Source organism: Anopheles coluzzii, chromosome 3, assembly GCF_943734685.1.
Source record: "Anopheles coluzzii chromosome 3, AcolN3, whole genome shotgun sequence".
Taxonomy (NCBI): domain Eukaryota; kingdom Metazoa; phylum Arthropoda; class Insecta; order Diptera; family Culicidae; genus Anopheles; species Anopheles coluzzii.
The window spans coordinates 64,008,561-64,032,532 of NC_064671.1; the positions used below are offsets into that span (position 1 = coordinate 64,008,561).

The window sequence follows — 23,972 nt, forward strand, 5'->3', positions numbered from 1 at the left end:
GTACGGCTGCGTTTTCGACTGCGGAACTACGAACTGTGGGAAAGTTATGGCTTGTGGGAATTTTGCGCCAGGTAACCGGTGCCGTACCACTTGAACGGTCTCGCAAACTGATCGGACTAGAACTTTTCCACAATCGCACAATCACGTGCAAAACACACACACAGGCTGACTCAGTACCACTGTGTGTCGGCGGGCTCGTTTACGTGGGATAAAACTTTACTGCTGCGCTGGTGCTTTTAGTCAGGCCCGGGACATGACCGAGTGGTGACGATGGTGGTGAGAAATTTTGGCATCGCTTTAACTCATCCGTACAATTCTTTTTATTTCGTTTCAGCTCCACCCACATCGATCCAAATCCAGGGCTACAGCCAGCATGCAAAGGTGGAAGTACGCGAGGGCGAAGAGCTGACGCTTACATGCGTCGTTCCGAACGCGAGGCCAGCCGCACAGATCGTCTGGTACCGGGCAAACGTGGAGTACAAATCGAGTAAGTAAATAAAGGCTTAAAGTTTAACGTACAATGTGTTTAATTATCCTTTAATATTAATATTATGTCATGAAACTGCTTTCATTTTTGCTTTCAAACTCTGAATATTGCTTTTAGTGATTTTAAATTCGTTAGGAGCAAACATTTAAAATAAAAAGAAAATCATAAATTATTGAATCGTTTTTATTGCTTCAAATTTGTTTCGCCCACGGTTAAAATCGATGTTCAACCGTATGTTACCACTTTATGAACAAGCTTGCTCGTTGCATTGTTAAGCCAACAAACCAGTAAATTTCTATGAAAACGGGAGCTTTAAAATGCTTTGTACCGATGAATGTTTTGCTGTTTAATTAGGGTGCAAATTTATGAAGCGAGAATATTTCTATTGCGAGAGAATAACAATTCACAGCGAATTTGTACATAATTTCATAAGCGGTTTAATTGATGAGCCGTTGTGTCTTGGGTGGTAAATATAATGGGTAAGAATGAAATAAATAAATAGGACAATATTGACAATATATGACAATATATAACACAGTATTTAGATCGATCCAGCAATCATTCATGAACTAACATTATAATATATATAGCTCTCTAGGCAACTATTCAATTCAACTGGTTACAATGTACAATTTTGAAGATCCTATGTTTAGTATAATGCTAACACAATTTATTTTATATTATTGATTATTTACGATTTAAAAATACTTCACCAATAAAAAAATAAGTATTAATAAGTACATTCAACGTTTGAATTAATGAAGTTTAGTTTCATCAAATATAAACATGAACATCTACATACTTTCATACACTTAGAATATAATTGTTAACACTGCAAGTATAAAACAATAGTAAGAACATCGCCGAGATTTTGACCTATGTACTCAAATTATCATCAATTTTCTAATACTCTTACATGTAACATTCTAGTAAATTTAAATATTGAAAAATATTTTTTGTGATTATACTTACTTACTCACTTGTCCGGCGCTACAACCGTTTTGCGGCCTTGGCCTGCCTTAGGAGTGTCCGAAATCGCTCACGGTCTCGCGCCTTCGTCTGCCGGCGGACGTCTCCACGTTTTCTTGCCTCCTCGGTTATCACGCCTCCTCTGTCCTTGTGGACGGCCTAAAACGACTTTACGGGGTCGTCCGTTTCCATGTGTACAACATGGCTAGCCCACCGGAGCCTGGCGAGCTTGATACGCTGCACGACAGATAGGTTACTGCACATCTTGTATAGTTCGTCGATATAACGGCTCCTCCATTATCTTTCTACAATACTAATGATAATAATACCATTTTTAGAACTACTCTTTTATTTCATTTGGTTGATTCCATAGAGCACTCTGATCACCATCGATGTAACACTCATATTACCATCCAAAATTATCGATCGATCTCTAATAGCTAATATTAAACGATTTTACTACCATATTTGCCAATGTTGTCAAGCTACGTAGTCATTTTCTTAAGGAATGTTGACCGTCCGATTTTCGGTGAACCGAGTGAATGTCATACCTTTTCTTACATTTATGCATGATTTTCAGATGTTTTTCATCGCCTGATTTTTGACCTGAGTATAGCTAAAGTGTGTCAAAGGCAGATAATGGGCCCATTTCCCTTTTAAGTTCGTAGGAAGAAATTTCAGCCTGTCAGCTGTTTGCATTGTATAGAAATTTTCGAGTAGCTATCATATTGGGTATAATGTACAGGTGGGCTTCGCCCAAGGTGTAGATGGTTGATTTTTATCGCTTCTGCTTATTAATGCAGATTTTAAGAGTATTTTGTATATTCGTCAAGTTACCAGAAAGCCTGTTTGAGCCAAAGTTTTCACTCAACGTTAAAAAAAGTGACGTTCAAATTTCTAATTCTAGCTTTGAGGCTGAAAAAATCTAGACTGAAAACCGCAGGCTAGTTTTGTGTGTGGTTTTGTATGGTGTGTTGTAATGATTTCTGCCAACTGTCAAACTACATATAAAAAGGCTGACAACGCGATGTTACGAAATACTCCAATATGGGAAAATATGAGTTGTCCGACTTCATTTCTAAACGACCTATCAAATATAATCCTCAATTAAACGGTACCACTATTTGAGTAGGAAGTAGAAAATATTTTGATCCCACCAATCCCAAGACACATCATATTGCTTAATGATAATGAACTCCTGTGTTACCAATAACTATCTCAATTTGGAAAACTTTGATAAATGTAATTTACTCTCATGGTTTTTTGTTCACCGTTCCCAAATACTGTTAATTGATTTTGTGGACCAATCAATAGCCACATAATACAATTAATGAAGGCCCTTCAAAAATGATTTTGACATCTTTTTTGTGCCCAAAATTACACACACACACACACACAGTTATCGTACTGCTTCAATCTCACTACTCGCGCCATGCATATCAATTGAAGTGTGCAAATGGCCAATTGCACCAACTCCCGTCACCTTTTTTGTCGATTCTACTTGCACAATTTCTACCGAAAAGATGCAATGCGACCAATGCCCCGTAATTCCATCATCCCAATTAAGTGCCCTCCACTTCATTCCCATTCAAACACAAAACCTAAAAGTGTCACTCATGTATGTGTGTGTGTACAGATGCTAGTACACACTGGTATGCGCCCATTAGCCGCGTTGTGGCTCGCAGTTGATCACAGAGGTCGAGTCCGTCACCGCACAAAACCCTCGACCGTGGCACCGCATAAAATGTTGGCTAGGTTGAATCGGTAACGGAGAACTAATTCGCACCAGGGACAAAATTAGATGCTTAGCTGCCTGGGAACGCAACCGCAACAACCGCTAAAAGGGGTAAAGGGTTTGCCAAACCCAACTCCCCAACTCGTCCGTTGCTGCATAATCGAATCGTTCAAACCTTGTTCCTACAACAGTAGCAGCAGCAGCCGCAGCAGCTACGTTCGATGCATCTAGCTAGGGCGCAGAGTATACTGCCCCGGGCATCAGCTCCGGTTCAGCTCGACATTATTTTGATAGCTCCACGGGAGCGACACGGAAAACGGCACGTATGATTTACATGAGCGCATCCAATGCTACGGATCGATTTATTCTGCAGGGCCTCTAGACAGACCCGATTCCCAAACCTGCTCCATAAAAGTCTCGTCCGAGTGTCCCCCAGAGCTGATTTAGTCCGCGTTTTATTTTTTGCCAACCACCCCCGGAGCTCGTGAAACTCGCGGGGTATAAATCAATTTCGAACTAGGCGAACCAGCGCTACGCACTGTGACCGATTTCTAATTACCGTTTTTTGCTGCCCTGCTCAAACCAGTACCGGCACACGCATAACGCCGCAAAGGTACTTTTGGGGACACTAAAATTAACATATCGACCCCCGGCATTTGGCGGTCCCGGTTTTCGCGGTGTTCCCCGTGTTCGGTCCGGTTAGCCCACACATAAAAGCGTTTAAGTGCTGGCGCACATTATGCGTATTATTACAAATTGCACTGATGACCCGCTGGTTGTAAACTCCCGCACACATTAAGTGTAACAATGATGGGGGAATGTATTAAATGGAAAAAATGGAATGGAGCACTCTCTTTTTAGACAGGCATTCAAAAAACCATAACTCTTGCAAAACATAAAGCACGATAAGAATATGATACTTTTTTAACGGGTCCAAGAAAGGACTCCCGTCTTTGATATCCCACAAAGACAAAGTATTTGCAAATTTCCATGCCTTTGGTGACTGTTTTTCGTAATCGTTTGCTCGCCGGTTGGGGCCGTCATAATGAGAACAAATTATGACATGCTACTGGCTGGGGCCGTGTGCCCGTCACAGAGTCACGCTTCCTTTGAGACCTCTGTCACGCTGTCCGAAACGCAACTTCCGAGTGGGACAAAATCCTGGGCTCAATTAATTTCTCCTCGAACCTCACCGAAGCAGCATCTCGTGGACGTACAAAAGCTGGTGTATAGGTATAAAAATGAACAGTAATTATGTCATAAATATGCTGGCCCTGGTGCTGCTGCTACTGCTACCAGCACAGCGAGAATCGTATGACAACCCTTCCAGCGCTGCTGATAGCATACTTTGAAGGGCTTTTTGGAATGTTGTATTTCCTTCCGGAGCAGTTGACCATACTACAAGCCGGGGCGCATACACAAATTAAGAACAGTTCCATTGGGAATACATAATAAAAAGGGAAAATGGTTTTGTTGCTTGGCGGGAGTAAACGATCAGTGTTGCTACGTGGAAAATTACCCAAAGAGATGCCTTGTACGTAAAAATGATATATTTGTACTAGGAAGTGATGTTAAACAATGATTTTCGTACAAATTTAAGCAAAATGCTCCACAAAATGTATCGTTCATTATTTCAGGCTGAACTTTACCTAATATATTAAACGCCTAAATGTATGCTATATTTTTAAAAGTAAGCTTTTAAGTTTTTTTAATTGATAAAATTTCAAAACATTAAGATAAGATTTATTTTCAATTTAATGTACTATTTTTAAAATAAACATCATAATATAATTTGATAAATAAAATAAAATACAATTTGCATAGCTTCAGGCGTTCCCTGCAAACTGCCATTGCAATTTGTTTATTTAGTTTAATTATACATTAACACACTAACACTTATTAAAAATAACAGTAAGTTGTCCAGAACTACTTATATTTTCTCTAAACACACAGCTAGACCGAGTTCAAATCGAACAAACTTAGCCGAATATAAATCAAACAAACACCCCACGCCAGCTGATTTTGATGAAGCTTAATTAAATTCTATTAATGGAAATCAATAAAATTTGCACATTTCGGTCTACCGTTCGGGCCACTCCATTTCATCGCTTTGTCTCATCATGATAAAGATTTTTATTTTACAACCATGTCCCTCCCCCAACCGATGGTCCAGTTCCGGGGAGCCAAAAACCCCTTTCCAGCCCGTGCGTATCTAATTTACATTCCTGCACTAAATGTTTAATGCTTAGGCAATTATGATAATAGTGCCCGGGTGGTGATGGTGGTCTGCGCTCGACAAACCCGTTGACAGCGTTCGGTAGGTAATTTTGATGACCTTTCTTCCACCTTCCGCTGCTCTCGCTGTTCTCTTTCACTCTCTACACATCCATCCTTTCCTGTCCCTTTGCGCTACTGCGTGCACCAGAAAGCTAAACAACGCGCAGGAAAGGCGTTTCCGGTTTAATTGCTCATTGATGAGAGTCACGTTTGAAAGGCCGGCGTGCCGGCACGTCCTGTCCGGTCCCATTCATCCATCCATCCATCCATCCAACCCCATCCGGATACGGCAAGGTTTTGAGGTTTTTATGGTCAATTTGAAAAGTTGGTACTACTCTCTGCAAAAGATTTATCGAAAGTCTTCAGCGATGCCCTGGCTCTGCTGAGTACGGTTCCTGCCACCTTGATTTATCGATGTGCTGGGTGGGTTGAAGGTTGGTTTGCTGGAATTTGGCAGGGAATGGTAAAGTGTTACGGTAGGGCTTTATTTAATATTGAGCTGAACATGGAACAGTTATGCAACAACCATTTTGAAAGTTTAATAAAAAGCAAATTTAATGTTAATTTTGATGCGAATAATTATATAAATTACATAGATTTTAAAATGATTGCTCATTTGATCACGTTTTGATTAAAATTCGCAGATCTCCTTCTATTGTTACTTCGCTACCCAAACGAAGAACGAATTATTAAAGAATTATGGAATTATAGCAAGTCTGCTAAAGTGACTAATGCATAATTCAGTCAAGATCAGCTGGTTACTAAAAAGGACACTTTTGATAATAGTAAGCACACTTTTAAGTCACAATGGACTCTAGACATCAATAAGACGAAGAATTATTATGTGTCCCAGCTCATACCTCTTCTCTGAAGTCTTTGATGTTGTATTCGAATTGGAAATACCAAGCGTCAAATGATGAGAATGCTCTTAAAAATGGATCAGCGATCTAGTAAGATGTGCGACGGTAAGGGATTAAAACAGCAGGTCTATCACTTAACACTTTGAGTGCCATGGCTATCTCATATGATAACTTTAAATTCTAATATCTTGTTACAGGTTCTGCGTTATGCGTTCTGCGACAAAAAAAACTTTGTAATTTAGGGTAAATGTACCAATAGTGGTGCAATTTGTAGAGGTACCGATGTGTTTTAATGGATTTAAAGTGTCAGGAAGGACAATTTCTGAATATTTTAACACATAGCAATTGTAATATGTTTTATCTTCGCAATCACAACCATTTTTACCATGAAATACATCAAATTTACGAAAAAATACATATTTTTGTGATTGCTTCGTTGTACCTATAATGGTGGTATGGTTCCTATAGTCGTCGTATTGTGTTCCTATAGTGGTGGTAAACAAGGATGCCTCAAAACAGTGTATAATATCAATATAACTTAGTTTTGAAGATGTTTTCGTGTGAATAGCAACGATTACTGCCATAATATTGGTTTCTTGCGTAATTTGATCGTAAAAAATGTATAAATTTGATTGATGAAACTTTTCACTAAAGTACTGCATCACACCTGTCATCAACCAACACCCGGAAGAGTGTGCTTGATTTGAAGTCAATTTTTCATTCAGCCATATAAGCGAATTTTGGCCTGTTTTTGGTAAATTACCTAAATAAAACTCATTTCTGTTGCTTATTTTACAGTACGACATGTCAAAAATTTCCTCGAAAAAATCTAAAATGACCTGTATTTATTGATTTTATAACTATAAACACTATAGGAACATGCCTGTTTTGTGTACTTATAATGGCACTATGGTAAAAAACACTTAAAATGCATAAATATGGTCAAAATGCAAATAATGTTAGTAAAACAATAACATTCCATAACAGTCATGTTGAAAAACTAGTAATTGCGTGGGTATGTGATCATTTAGAACGTTAACAGAAATGTGAGTTTCGTTATGAAATCCTAAGGATTTTGGAAAAATGTTGACACATTTCACAAAATAATGGATTTTTCGGTCACTAAGTAACGGAATGGCCCCATTTAACTTTTAAACCCTTTGTAAAAGGCTAAAGAACATTTCACACTAACTTAAATAACTTAAATACTTTTAATTTGCCCTATGAACCGCATTTTAGAGTAATAGCACCACTATTGGTACTACCACCACTATAGGTACATTTACCCTATACGGTTTTTGCGCATTTTTGTTTTTTCCTGTTTATAGAATAGTTTATTAATACCCATAAATAGTCAAACATCAACAATATAAATGCAAAATAACAATTCTTGCGATCAATATAGTGTAGGCACATATATTTTAGTTATAATGTGAATTTTCATATCGGCTAATATACAGTAGATATTATTTAAAATTTTATCTTATTTTCAACATACGTTGTTTACATGATTACTATTTCCTTTTCATCAATGAAGCATCTTGTCGAAAACAAAGCCATACATAACATTAAACTGTTGATTTGCCGATTCAATTATCAAATCAAAGCAAAACAATGTAAACACAACAAGAAATCAACCAAAATTGCATTAAATCATCATTATTTTCACCAACTTTTTATATGCAATCACACTTTACTGGGGATCATGGTTATCATATATGATAGCCATAAAAAATGTAAACAAAAAGTGCTGGCCCCCAGGGAAACATAAACAAAAATAGCCTGGCACTCAAAGCGTTTGACTTCGAGAGGTAGCATCGGTAAGTAATGAAGTACAAGCAACAAAAACTAGTATGTGTATGTGTGTTTTTTTTAAATTACTTTAAAATCCAACCATTTGTACGAGCATCATTTGAGATATTCTAATTTTAACCACGAATCTAATTTATGAAGTAATATGATATACAACACAAATACATTCTGGGGAACAGTTGTGAACAGGAAACGAAAACCTTCAATCTTTTGTTACTCATTGCACAGTTACAAGATGTCTCGCGTGTCATCAGTCAGGGATCATGGTGTGATCCTTGATTCATCACTTTTCTTTCGCGAGCATTACCACTCTATAATTACCAAGGCCAATAGGATGTTAGGATTTGTAATCAGGCAAACTCTTGAGATAAAAGATCCAATATGTCTGAAAGCATTATATTCCGCATTAGTACGTTCCATCCTAGAGTCTGATTCAGTTCCTTTCTCCACATACTGTCATGTGTGGATGGCTAGGATAGAAAGCATATAAAAAAAGATTTTCCAGCATAGCAATATTCCGATTACAATGGGCTTCATCATAACAATTAGATTACCTGTCACGGTGCATGCTTCTTGGTCTACAAACCTTAGAACATAGACGTCAGGCATTACAAGCTACTTTTGTCGCGAAGTTAATTAGCGGGAACATAGACTCTCCCTACCTGCTAGAAAATCTGAATCTTTATGCTCCTGAACGACCTCTCAGGATACGTGAGCTGTTAAGACCTACGTTCTCAAGATCTGCACATTCCTACAATGCGCCTATTAACCAAATGATACAAAGCTTCAACAAATATCAAAGATTCTTTAACTTCAATATTAGTATAGCTCAGTTTAAACCCAACTGTCTCTCGTTTCCTCATTGATAGCGCTGTAGCTAAGTTTGTAGATGAATTAAGGATACAGCTGCATAGTATTTAATGCGACTGGAAACCCTGTGAATACCACACAAATTGTTTTATTGTTCTATTTTGAGTTGTTAAACTTAAGAATGGAAAATATTGAAATGATCATTCAGCCAGGTGCTGAAACACGTTTTACACTCGTCTGAATTATTTAGTTCGTTAATTATTCAATCATAACTCATCATCTTAGCTATCAGGATCAACTTTGAACATAGCTCCCAGCTAAACGAAAAGTACAGATGATTGAGTTTTTGTATCTTTAAACATTTCAACGAATTCAAACCTTTCTATCGTATACATTTACTTTTGACACAACAATAAGAATCGATTTTTACAGCATTTCTTAGTCACCTATACAGCCTCAATGATAGCTCACCAACAAAAAACAAAAACTCTCTGAAATCACACCACAGTTAGAAATGTTGTTCTCGGAATAAACACCAGTCTAGTCGACAATGTGCTGCCAATATAAAAATCTACATAAGAATCTACATCTGCTGCTGTAAAAGTGCCAATGATTTGTCTCTTTTTAAACTGTGCGATTTATCAAAACTTTGCATAGTCTCAGAAGTGGGCTTGTCCAGTTAACGAGCGGTTTTGAACAGTCGAGATTTAATCCTATAAGATTTGAATTCTCCATAGTCCCCTGTAATATTTCATTAACAAGCATAACTGAATATTTTAAAAATAACACACAAATAACCAATAAACCTTTAGAAAAATCACCATTCCAAACAAACCCGACCACAAACTGCCCCACATTCCAAATCATAAAATACGCTATTCTATCCCGCTCTTGTTTGTTTAAATACACAAAAGTCCTCAGGGAATCATTTGAAAGGAGGATCGGTACCATTGTCTATATCTTCCCGATGGGTTTTGTTGGATTCCCTCCCTGAATCGGGTACGCCAGACGAATAGGAATCTTTTTTAAACACATAAAATATGCATCATTTATACCTATTGGCAAATCTCTATCAATCGCCTCCCAGATTGCGTGATACGATTTTTCTTCCCATCACTAACATTGCTCCATATTGTACGTGAAGCAACGGCCGCGGGGTTTGGATATGTGTTTGTGAGTGTGTGTGTGTGTGTGTGTGTATATGTGTGTGTGTGTGTGTGTGTGTGTGTGTGTGTATGCATATTATCACAAGCTACTCGAAACTGTCCGATATGGCACGGACATGGGAGCATTTGTTACATAGGTAAACATAAAACTCGGAAACGTGATCGACATGTATCTTCGTTCTATTATACGCTTTTCCACATGTGCTGCTGCTGCTGCTGCTTACGCAAACGCTGCCGGGAAGCACACAACGATGAGATCATGGCCAGCCGGGATGTGCAATATTATACTGGTAGTACAAGCACACTATTACTATCCATTTTGCTGGAAACCGGGCCCCCGAGACAAGGGGTTCTAAAATCAACAGCACTTAAAATTATCACCATCTGCAAAAGGGGGAATGATGGCTGTTGACGGATGTGGGAAAAGGACACAAGTGTCTCTCTATCTTTCTCTCTGTTTCTCTCTCTCTCTCTCTAACACGCACACATTCTCTCTATTACATCTTCCTTCATCTCTTTCTCTCATTCTCTTAACTGCATCCTTGTGCCCGCGTGCTGGGAAAGGATCCTGAGCGAGATTTGGGATAAGGAAAATGAGCTTTTTATCTGCGATTCTGCCCAATGCTGCAGTGCTGTTCGTTTCATCCTATCTACCGGCTGTTTGGCGAATGTATGTAGGCGTGTGTGTGTGTGCGCCCTCTCGTCGACCATCTTGAAGAGTTCTGAAAAGGTCACCCACCACTCAACTCCATCACCCCAAGTTTGACAAGTAACGTTCGTTAAACAATGATTACAGTAACGGGGCCGGATGATGGTGACACTCTTCGGCAAACCCACGTACGTACACTGTGGGCGTCCTCCGAGCGACAAAGTTGCAACCTCCTTCGGCCCGTCAGACAATAAAAATCAATAACTGTAACAAGGGAAGTAGGTTTTCTTTTTCTCAAAGCTGATGTTGCTTCTGCTGCTGCTTATATGGCTTTTCCCCTGTGGCAAAGTTGTTCCAACAGTGTGTCCTACACCAGATTGCTGACCAGTACCCCGGTACACATTATCGGTCAATGAGCTGCTTGCAAAAGCCCGGGTCAAACGAGAGGGGCCCCAACATCATCAGAAGCTTGCAATGCAATTGGGCAGCTGATGGTTCGGGTGAATCTTCCGTTCGACACACGGCACACGTCCAATCCGAAATCGGTATCTTATAAGCTGGGACATTGTCGTTCAATTTGGGAACAATCACGATCTTCGGTGCACGATTCGATGATTCTGATTATTCGCTTGAGGATGGGAGGGAAAGACGAACAGTAATTGAAAGCCGGACTCTTTTAAAAGCAGTTCATGCTGCGGATGCTCGCCAGCCGGCCGATCTCATTGTTTGTGTGTCTTGTATCGTCTGGACCGTTTAGTTTAACTTGCCTCAATTTCTTATCCAAATATTATGTCTTAAACTACGGCCAACCATTGTGACCATTGTGCCGGTATCGAGTTTCGATGATGAACAGCAACATTGAAGCCGGTTCTCTGTTGATTTTTCGATGTAGTGCTTTTATTACGGTAGGAAAATTTAACAAATATTGTTGAAGGAAAATTGTTGACGCACTTGTTTCATTGCGGTTGTGTTCATGAACGATGGACAATTTTGGATGCAGAGCATGATTTTAAAATAAGATAAAACATGTATATTTTATACAGTGAACAATACTAGTTTGTGTGAACTTATACAGATATTACAAGAATGAGAAATAAAAGAAGTTACCGATGCTGTCTTTTTTTTTCAAATTATATGCAAAATGAGCTGCATTTGATGTACAGTAGAACGTCGATTATCCGGGCAGCTCGGGACCACACGGTTGCCGGTTAATCGATTTGCACGGATAATCGTCCAAGAAATGTCAAATTCATATAAAAATATAAAATTCACTAGTTTTACGATTAATTTACATTGAATCTATCGATTAATCGTTAGTAGAATATTATTTTAATCAATAACAATAGGTTTAACAACTTTTCACGAACAAAAATGAATTTCGAAAATACCACTAGACACTACAGAGCTGCACAAAAAACTGGTTGCTCACTTGACTATCGCTGCAAATGTTCGCTGTACATTTGAACAGCTGTCACATTTATGCGCACGGTTAAGCCGCCCGCCGGTCAATCCGCCCCCGGATAATCGACGTTCTACTGAATTTGAACAATTAATATGGCTTAATAAATATGCCATTATTAAACCAGTATAAGCTAAATACTCGTAAATTGATAATTTCTCAAATTTCAATGAGAGGTAAACTGAGCGAAGACAGCGCTACGACATAAAAGTACAATGGCATAAATGTTATTAATTATTTAATAGTATTATCCTCGTATTGCAATAAGTTACAATCATTCCTTTACTGGTTTCTAAAGCGAAGGACTGACAGTGATTATATCCTATTCCTTAAACAAAGGTTCTACTTATAAGGTTAGGATCTTCAAAGTATGCCATTGTTTAGCATATTGTCTTATGTTATCAGGAAACTAAGTTTTGGTCAACCGAACAACAGCGGTCTATATATTTGTCAACGAAGGAAATATGCAAATTTTATTTGTTTTAATTTACATATACAAATTTTATTTGTTTTGGATAAATAAATCAGTAATACGTCAGAAGAACATTATTATTCCAGTTATTCAAATTTGATCCCAAAGAAAAGGATATTCATTGTAGTTTTGTTTTTAAGATTAAATCGATGTAGTTTCTGAGATCCAAGAACGTAAATCAAAAACGACTATACTCCGATTTTTTCAAATGAAGGTTAAACTGAATTACTTTGTTTAAAAAAATCATGAAAAACCTCTTGGCAGGTATTCGAGATTCAATGTAAACAAATATGTTTAAAGAAGTTACTTTAAACAATAAGAGGGAAATACCTCGAGAATTACATAAACCGTTAGCACCACTTTAACAATTTGGCTAGTAAAAATCAGTCATACTAAAAATTGAATAAAAATAAAAAATAATTAAACATATTTTTACCACAAATTAAGAACGATTTTAAACAAGAACTTTATATTTTGGCCCAGAGTTTCTTCGATTGCTTAAATATCAGCCAATGGGGGCTTCACGATTCTAGTTAGTTTTTTGTATGGAGTTTGACAGTTGGAGGCTGAAATCATGTAAACACTCCATACGAAACCACACGAAAAACTTGGCTGCAATTTTCAGTCTAGATGAAGGTGGATTTAAAAATATCAGGTGGTGGAATCTAGAGTATTTTGACAATTTGTCACTTGACGTAAGGTCCCCAGGGTTCAAACATTGTTTACATTTTTTTAAATAGTATTTAATTTTTCTACCACTTTTTCTCGATTAAATATTCTTTAAAAATATATGTTGGGCTTTGCGAGTTTATATTTAACATTAAAACATAGATTTAAGTGTATTATTTTGTGTTATTCCGTAAAATTATTCTATAATTCATTGTGTTTTCGACATTTTTTATGATAAAAACTAAAAAATTACTTTTTTTCAATTGTCACATTTATTCTTCATTATATACGAGTCGTATGGACAATTTACATAAGATTAGAACTCATACTCACATGATTTTACATTTCGTGCATAAAGAAATCATCAAATCTTATGTTAATATATCTCATTTTTTCGATAAATTCAATAGAAACACAAACATGCACGTAGTAACAAAGAAATATTTTCTATTTGCTATGCTTTGTGTGCGGAAACCATTGTTTAACGGTTTTAAAATGACGTAAAGTCCCTCAACTATGGCGACCCCCCAAAGGCCCTTATCCACCACCTGATATAATTAATCCACCTTGGTCTAGATTATTCTAGCCTCAAAGCTAGAATTAGTTTCGAGTACCTGCTCGAAAACACGGTGTTGTTTACATTTATCCCAAGGAGCATTAAAGAGATTATGTGGTGGAATCTGGAATCAATGTGTATGTAGTCCAGGTGGTCTCATAGCATTTTTTTATAACCAATTTTGAACATCACTTTTTGATAGAACGAGTGAAAACTTTTGCTCCAACGAGCTTTCTGGAGGCTTGACGAATATTCAAAACACTCTTAAAATCTTCATTCAGAAACAGAAGCGATAAAAATCAGCTTTCTAATTTCATACACCTTGGGATAAGCCCACCTGTATATTATACTCACATAGATAGCTGCTCGAAAACTGCTATACAATACAAACAGCTGACAGGCTGAAATTTCAGCCTACGAACTTCAAACGGAAAGGGCCCCAATAATAGAAAATATCAAATGTGTATATTTCCTCATTTATCTTAATAAACTAAAAACAAGACATTTCTTCTATCCCCGAACTTGTTTTTTTTTTCAATATTAACTTTGATGTCTAAATTTGGTTAAGACAATTGTCTGCATAGTTTAACGAATTTGAAACACTTCATATTCCCTGAAAAAACACTAACCTATTTTCTTGTACTTCAACAAATCGTTGTAGATTGCAGTTTGAAGTGAAAATCAATCCATTGATTTGATTAATTGCACGCGAAAGCATTCGCAATTACCCATTATTGCAAAAGAGCAAAAAAAAAACAACAACAATTTTACATCTATACCGATATCAACACTCACACTGACATATTTCTTTTCCTGCTCTTCTTTCTTCTCCTCTCAACCTATGCCTTTAGACACGATCGAAACCAAGAGCGCAGAGACGGAAGATCACCGGTACACGGCCACGTCCAAGCTGCAACTTCAACCGACCGCGGAAGATGACTACATCGACTACACGTGCCAAGCCCGACACCAGGCAATCCCGGAAGACCGTCCAATGCAGTCGACCGTGCAGCTTTCAGTGCTCTGTAAGTACCGGGGGGCCATTTCTGTTCGCCACTGCCAGTGGGAACTTACCGTACCGTGCAGTTTTCGCGTGCCCCGTCCCAGTGTACTAATGGCTACTTACGCTTGGCCATCAGATCTTTCCAGTCCTCTTTCGCTCCCTCCCCCCAATCTCTCTCTCTCTCTCATCCGCTGCGGGCAGTTCACTGATTGGCACCCGGGAATAAGCTTCCAGTCACGTACCTTTACAGCCAATAGAGCTCCCGGGTCTGGGTGCTGCGTCGTTCCAAGAATGGTGCCTCGTCCCGTTTCCCGACACGCCAATTGAAACTCTGAGCGTACCTTCCCTGCCTCGGGCGCTGAACAAGGAAAGCACGCGTCCCAACAGTCTATGATTTCTCAATCAATTGAAGGTTTTGCTCTTCGATGACTGTTTCGCAGTCGACGCGCGTGGAGCATGATTTTAAAAATTGCACTACTCAGCACACGGGGTGCGGGTGCTCGACCCGCAAGGAAGCGTACTCGCGAAACAGAACCAAACAGAACTAAACTTTCCGTCTTTTCTTGCTGTAGTTTCTCTTGCTACCGTGCTTGCTGTCATCGTTTGGTTTTATGCTGCTGCTGGCGGTGCTGCTACTCGACGAAAGAATTTCTAACGCCCCTGTCGTCGTCAGCGAGTCACGCGATGAACCTTGAGCAGAAGGGGGCAAAAATTGAGATCGTGAAGAAAATGCGCCCAGCGCTTCCATTACAAAGCAGGAAAATAACTTTTCATTTCGAACCGCACCACACGCTCCGCTCGTTGCTCCCTTCCATTGCCACGAAGCACAAACAAAGCAAGCAACGCTTTTTCGTCCCCTCTTTTTTTGCGCTCCACTCTACTTTTTCCCTCACTTTGACCGACAACGACACATTAACACACGTTGTGTTGGTAGTATGGCAACGGTGGCACCGGGACACCGAGTGACGGGACAAAAGTGCTGCATCAAGCAACAGCAACCTTCTCCTGAGAAATGCCAACTGTAAGCAATATAGCGCCAAAAAGAAAGTGTGCTGAAGCGCAGTTACTAGCGATTGTTGTGGCACGCTTGAGCCGTTGCCGCGACGAGTGCGAAGGATACGAGTGTACGAATCAAGCAAGAGCTCGAATCCTCCTATAACCAACGACGAAAAAGCACACTTACACATCTCCACATACACACACACACACACGCTCACATCAGTAGCAACAGCAGCAGCGATGAAAAAAGCAGTTAAAATGATGGTGGAGAATGTAATAAGTAAATATTAAATAAAAATAAACAACCGACAGCTGCCCGCGGGTGGCGCAAAAATCCTTTTGCTCTACTTTTCCATTTTCAGACATTACAAATAAGACACGTACTGGATGGCAAAGGGTATGAGATTAAGAAGCGGATGGCGTGGCGTGGAAATGAATGTAAGCTTTAGCCGTTCTAGCAACGTCCGCGAGCAACCGAGCTTACAATGGATTGTTGAAGGAGTCATTTCAGCTGCTGCTCTCTCTCTCTTTCTCTCTTTCACATCGTTTTGTTTTAATTTTCTTTTCAATAAAAAAGTAAAGTATGTAAAAAGTGAATTCACACCATACGGGAAGGAAAACAACAAGTTCTCCTTTTCAGCATAAATTTAATTCTGAATGATTTCTACTGGTTTGATAAAAGAGTCTCCTCCAAACCATTCCGCCCGACTCGAACAGTAAAATAATGGGCAAAAGGAAACACATAGCAAAGTAGGTTAAAAGTTCAGTGCAAGTAAAGTGCAATTTCCATAATCTGTTACCATATAATAGTGTGCTGGCAGTTGAATCCCTTCCCATAGCACTGTGCAATTGGGAAATACTTTTCGCAACAAAAAAAGTATAGACAAATAATTAGTCATGCATCCCAAAGTACTCGTGTCTATATATGTATGTGTGTGTGGGTTGTATGTGGAGGTAGAAAGACGGACGCATTATGACGCGCGATGGATTACTATGCAAATGAGTTAATATAATTAGAGTCCCCTCCGCTAGGGGGAGAAGCATTTGCGTGCATGAAGCATTTTCCCTTCGCCGCGGTGAGTCTTTCGAGTCTTTTGATTTTGACTTCACGCGCGTACTGATTGAAGTTCTCTTGTTCCGGGGCTGACATTTTCGAGCCAGTGCCGCATTTATTATTCATTTATTCAGCTGACAGTTTCGTTCGTTCTTGGCGGACTCTTTGGAGGGAGAAAGAAGAGAACAATTTTTCTTGTCGATTGTAAAATTAATGAAAAAGATAAAGTGAAGGTTATAATTTCATAGTTTCTTCACTGTACTTGCAATAACTTTTAATACACAATAAATTTCTTACTCTGCTTGCTGTTTGCTTTACATTGAGTTAACTAACCGGACACCATTTCTGCTCATTTACTCAATATTTACCACAAACCAAAAACATTAAGTTTTATTGTTTTCATCTTTCTTTAAATGAAAGACTTCTTGAGAGCTTAGTGGTAACATTCCAACATCAGTTTTTCACTGTTTTCTAAAAGTTTGATAGGTAGCATATAAAAGATCATTGGAATGACAATACACACTGCTGGAATGTATTTTACATGTTCGAAATATATGTATTTATGATGACTAAATAAATTCTGTATTGCTGATTTTAAGCTAAAAACGCGTTCTAAAATTGCAATATCAAATTAACATGTAAGCGCTTTTTTAACTTTTCGTAAAATCAGCGCCATCTCTTTAAAAAACTTATAATAAAAAAGGTCATATGAAACATACAACTTTTTTAAAGAAGAAATGTGGATGCCATTTTACGATATAAAACATTCAATACCGAAGAAACCACACAAAACTCTAATCATACTCGCAAGCAACACTATTTAAGTTATCGTTTATATCGTCAAAGTATCGTAAAAAGTCTAAATTTAAATATTTTTCAAATGCACATACACATATCTTTCAAAGCATGTCACATATTAATTTAAACACAAAGTTTTGATGCCTTCTTGTCCCAGTTTTCGCCGCGTCACGTTAAAAAAGAAAAAAAAAACTTCTAATTTATTTTTACATCGTTATTTTTCGCTTTATCGTGCGGAAAGAACATATCCTGACTGTGTCAAGCACACATGCTTACCGCGTCACAGAAAACACGGAACGCTGCATATTTATTCTGTTTGCATTAACAGTACCCACACACAAACAAACACATACATACTGCAACTTGCATGGTGATGCAGATGCCTTGCAAGATGCACTCAAAGGATTAGCATTCGTGAGATGCTTGCTCGTACCGTACCGTGTACCGGCTCGCCTCGAACCACGAGGGAGTTTGCATATGACAGCTAAGGAAATGACATCACATTTAACGGATTAGACTTGGATGGGTGTGGGTACGTGAAACGACGAGGGAGACGGGGAGGTCTTAAGGGCGGATGGAATAAAAAATCCAATATACATCCATTTCGATTTTCCATCATATTCCCCTTTTGCGGTAACAACAGTGTAGGATGCTGCAATGGCTAGCCAACAGCACACAACCGAGCCATTCCGAGCCACGAGGGGACACAAATTTAAAATACATTTCGGGCTTTTCTTTTTTTTTCGTGCTCTTGTTCGCTTTTGCTCATAAAACAAGATCTACCACCAGCACCAGGATGCTGTGTGCATTGCAAAAAAAAGCGAGCAAAACCCCGAAAGCACCTCGGAGCGAACAAAGCTCTTACCGGGTTTTAACCTAACTTACGTTGCACGTTGAAGAGGTGAAAGCCAAACCACATCTTATCGCGGAATACACCGAAACACCAGCGGGGGGAGAAAGGGAAAGGACCATCGGACCCGTAAGCTGTTTCGGAAAAATGCACATTAGCGATAGCGCACCGGGCGCACACCAAATGACGACAATGTTGGCATTAAAATTCAATCTACTTATCGCCTGGGCCGCTCGCCTTCCCTTGCACTATCGCGCTCTTTCCCTCGCTCGCTCTGTCACGTACATACACCCATACGTGCCATAATGGCAGCCAGCCGCACATTATCTACGAAAATTAGCATTTCTGACATTATTTATGCACGCCAAAGACAAGTTGTCGAAGTTTTGTCCTAACGAATGGTGTCGGTTATGCCGAACGTTTAGGTGCCTTTTTTTCACCGCCAGTCTTCCTGTGCAGGCTTCAAAGACACGTGCATGATAGTGATCGCGTGTAGGGAATGGGGGACGAGGGGTTTTGAGGTGGTTGTTTCATTATACGCGTACAAAGGAGGAGCTTTCATACACTGCCATACATCGACACGCTAACAACGCTACCGAGCCAAGAGATGTAAATTTGTTGAGAAAAAGCTACATACACACACACGCACACATACATGCACACGGTGATAAGAAAATTAATTTTACCGCTTTGCTTTGCCTGCGAACGACGGTAGGTGGAAGTTGCGAATAAAGAACGAATAATTATGAGGAACGGATTTTCCTTCCGCTTTGCCCCCACTTGGGCACCGCGGGTGGGTTGTTTCTTTCAATGTGAGAATGAATTATGTGCATTGGTTTTCAGCAGCACAGTGTTCAGCTTACAGCCGCACTGTGTTCAGTTGCATACTACAGAGCATTTTGTGTCGTATAAACCCATATTATTGGAGCGTTTATAATTCTGCTGTAATCTAAAAATTCTGCTGCTTTGAACTATTGCCTAATGAAAACCTCTTTTCATAAACTCAGTTAGCTCATAACAGTAAAACAGTAAAAGGACTATTTTATTATAAGTCAACTATAAATTCACTACTATAGGATTATATATTAAATATTAGATGGGATCATTTGTGCGCATGAAAGTTGATACACTAGCAGAGACTGTTGTGACTAAATCAGCATTTATGTGCAATTTTCATATTAATTAGCATTACCCTGAAATTTTTAATACATTAGGTTATATTTAATATCATTGATAAACAGACAACTACAAAAAATATGCAAATAATGTTCCAATCACGCATTGTGTAATTTATTTATTTATTAATTTATCGCAATAGCGTATGAACTAGTCATAAGTATTCTTTTTTATTTTTTTATTTGTTTATTTATTACGTGAATTCATGGATCAGGTAATATATATACTATGATCATTTCCACATAATGTTTACTTAATTATCGGGCGCTACAACTGCTTTGCTGTCTTGCCCTACCTCAGGAATGTCGAAAACCGTTCACAGTCTAGCGCCTTCGTCTGCCAATCCGTTATCCCGCTCTTAATGAAGGTCGCCTCCACGCTATCTTGCCACCTCATTTTGAGCCTACCACGCCTCCTCTGTCCTTGTGGACGGCCTAAAAAGACTTTACGGGCTGGGTCGTACGTTTCCATGCGTACAACATGGCCAGTCCACCGGAGTCTGGCGAGTTTAATACGCTGCACAACAGTAAGGTCACCGTACATCTCGTATATGCCGTTGACTCCTCTATTGTCCTTCCACACATACGAAGCCAATGATCCTTCTGAACATCTTCCTTTCGAACGTGGCTAAGAGGGTTTCGTTAGATTTGGACAATGTCCATATCTCAGAGGCGTATGTGAGTACGGATACTATATAGATACTATATAGTCCCAGCTTCATGCGACGCGATATGTTCTTCGAGGTGAACTGATTTTTCAGGCAAAGACAGGTTGGTAGCCAGCATTATTGCACGCAACTCAGCTACCATGCTGTAGTCGTTGCTGACCTTTGACCCAAGGTAGATGAATTCTTAGACGACTTCAGAAGTACGTGCACCTATCTGTACGTCATGCCTACGTAAGATATTGATTAATAGTAGAGCCGCTGATGTTGACCATCTAACTAGCCTTATCGATTTGGCCGGAATTCCAAAAGAGCTCACAGCGTCGTACAGTTTTGCTTTCCTATAATATGCGGCAAGAGAACTAATGTATGTATTGTGTCTGTATTCAGCCATCTTCTCTAAGATCTGCCGCATGATTAAGATCTGATCAGTGGTTGATTTTCCGTTTCGGAATCCTCTTTGATATTTTCCGACTTTCTCTTCGACGTACTGGAGAAGACGATCCTGAAGAATCAGGGAGAACATTTCGAAGGCGATATTTAACACCGTAATACCCCTATAGTTTTTGCAGTCAGTCCAGTCTTCTTTCTTGTATATGGGTTAGATGATACTGAGATTCAAGGCATCAATTCGCAATCCCACACCTCAGTAATGATTTGATGAATTTCGTTTTCTCATCCTGTACCTTTATTCTTGCATACTAATTGTGCAATCAAAACACTAAACCGAACATATGTTCAAACACGATAATCTTTCGTAAAATGCCAAAGGATGTACACATTTCATCAATCGTCTCAATATGTCCAGAGAGTATTTATACGATGCATTAGGGGGTTTTTGAGAATTTTTCAGAGAATTTTTTGACACTTTTTTTACTTAATTTATAAAATATTTGCTTCAATTAAATATTATTTTCCAATTTCCGATTCTCATTACACAGACCCTCCCGGTGTGCCGTACATCGAAGGATATGCGCCGGGTGAAGTGATTCGCCGTGGACAGCACGTTCAGCTGGCATGTCGTAGCCGGGGCGGCAATCCACCGGCCCAGCTGATCTGGTATAAAAACGGCAACCAGGCACGAATGGCTTACCGGACCACGGATCGGTTTTCGGAAAACATCTACGCGTTTGTGGCCGAAGCGAGTGACAATAAGGCCCGCTTGCGCTGCGAAGCGAACAATAAAATGGCGACGAAGATACTCAAAGCAGAGATTATACTCAACGTGTTGTGTAAGTAATGTAATAAAAATTGCAATTGGAATTACCTTAATTTGCCCCAAATTATGTTTGCATTTTTTTTGTCACATTAGTTGCACCAACCCAAGTCATCGTTTCCGGACCATCCGAAGCACGGGTAGGCGACAGTGTGGCCTTACAGTGTCAGACAACGGCATCGAATCCGGCCGCAGAGATTAAATGGGTCGTCAATGGGAAACAGGTGACAAACGCCTCGTCAAAGGTTGTCCCAAGTCCAGAAGGTAATTGAAGGAATGCTTAACCCTAAGTTCCTAAGTGACGGACTTTCACAAGTAATTACTGCATTTATCTACCATTTCAGGAGGATGGGTAACGACCTCCAACATAACGGCAACGGTGGAGGCTAGCAAACGCTCGCTGGTTGCCATTTGCCATGGTGTTAACATGCAGCTGCCTGAAAACGTACAATCCACTCACACCGTGAATGTGCTGCGTAAGTATTACTTGTACAACGTTTATTAACCGTTTATAACTAGAAACCACACAAATCTGTATCCTTTGCACAATGTTATGGGCACCATTTATCATTCCTTTTTTTCCCAAAGTTAACCTCGCCGTGTAAGTTCATTTTGACACCAAGCTGATGGAATTTTGGCTACAGATACTTTAGCAGCTCTTATCTTACTACCACGCTCTCGCGTCCGTCAAGCTTTATCGCACGATCGAACGTGAAATATTCTTACCCTTAATCCCGGGAGAAGAAATTCGTTGCCTTTGTGTCGCTCCCGGGAGACTAGCGATGAAAAGGTAGCGCTGTTCTGCGCACTTTCTAATTAGTATGCAAATCAACTTGCTTTGTTGTTCCTGATGTTCCACGGTGCTGCTGGTGGTGTTTCTGAGTAGCTAGCAGCACCAATGACAGATGAAGACAGGCCGCGGGAACAATAGCTGGACCCGGGAAACTCGGGACGACGAGGCAAGGGTTCCAAAGATTATGAAGTGCTTCCGCTTACATCCCGATACGAAGCTTTAATCAACCAGACGTACCCCTGTAACTTCCGTCAGTAGATCCGTCCACGGGAACGGAACTTAACCCTTTCACCTCTCGGAAAGCTGAATGATAGGCGCAAAGAAATTTATCCTCCGCCTGAGATGATAAGTAAATTCTAAAGCATTTTTCCGAGCAAAAATATTGCGCCCCGTTTTAATGGCATGCTGGGAACTTGCGTGCACCACTACCTGGTCGTGGTATTTATTGGAACCACGGTTGAACCCAGATTTTATCCGGCAAATTTTACGCCCAATGATTCGCGCTAAAGATTAGCCGCTGTCACTTCTGATGAGTTTTGTAGAAGAAAAGAAAAAGTCTGCAATCGATGCTATCGTCAGCGGAGTAAATGTCAAGTCTGGATAAAAGAGTCCTCTAAAGTACCTGCTGCACAATTCACCGAAAGATCTTTGTTCGTTACTCAACAAAAGGCTACAAAACAAGTATTTGAAGGTATAGTTGACTTCCTATCAAGGGAAAAATATTGAAGCAATTTAAAGAGAAATTTCTCCTTTGCACCGCGCCAGGTACCAGATAGCTTTTAAGTTGCCTGTATGCAATGGCATATTACATTATTATACATTATTTACATTACATTATACATTATTTTATACAACTTGTACATTCGCTGTCCATCGTAAGGTAAATTTATCGCATAAACGGGAAGTAAAATCATCATTAATCATCCTCCACTTTTGCCGGCTTGTTCTACCCAGTTAACCGCGCCAAACTGTCCAAGGTAATTTAATCAGCTTCTGTTTAGTGCCCGTAACGTTCCGGTGCGATTATCTGCCCAATACTTGTACTAATTAATGTCTATCAACTCAAGACGGTACCACCCAGCAGTAGTCAACAGCAACTTTCAAACCATACCGGCCATGAATTTTCCACTTTGCACAGTTTTCCTCACATTTCAGCCATCCCAGACGGAAGGTACAGTGTGTACGATTAAAAGACCCCGCCAGAAACCCGAATCCTTTTGTTACGCTCATTCTTTCCGATCGAAAAGTAAAATGTTGTAGCCCATGGAACTCGATGGAACGAAGATTGTTTACGTTGAAATCGAACCCACTCTGCCATGGTAAATTTGGAATATTTAAAAGCCATTTTGCTTGCAACCTCACCTCGATGCCTTCGGGTGCCAAGGGATCGCTTTTAAATATTACCACACCACGCCCATGTTATACTACTTAAATCATCCATCGATGCGGTACCCGTTGGTCGGGGCAGTAACAGGCTCGTCGGTGAGATAAGTTATTG

At 39.6% G+C, this 23,972-nt stretch overlaps 1 protein-coding gene across 3 annotated transcripts in view; it reads left to right on the forward strand.

The window, feature by feature from the left end:
* Positions 1–23,972, forward strand: part of LOC120956222 (nephrin-like) — a 274,578-nt gene that overhangs the window by 215,891 nt on the left and 34,715 nt on the right. For all 3 annotated transcript variants that reach the window (XM_049608295.1, XM_049608296.1, XM_049608297.1), the window contains exons 6-10: positions 335–487; positions 14,773–14,946; positions 21,407–21,697; positions 21,778–21,945; positions 22,026–22,157. In XM_049608295.1, coding sequence (XP_049464252.1) covers positions 335–487; positions 14,773–14,946; positions 21,407–21,697; positions 21,778–21,945; positions 22,026–22,157 — 918 coding nt within the window. The remainder of the gene's footprint in view (positions 1–334; positions 488–14,772; positions 14,947–21,406; positions 21,698–21,777; positions 21,946–22,025; positions 22,158–23,972) is intronic.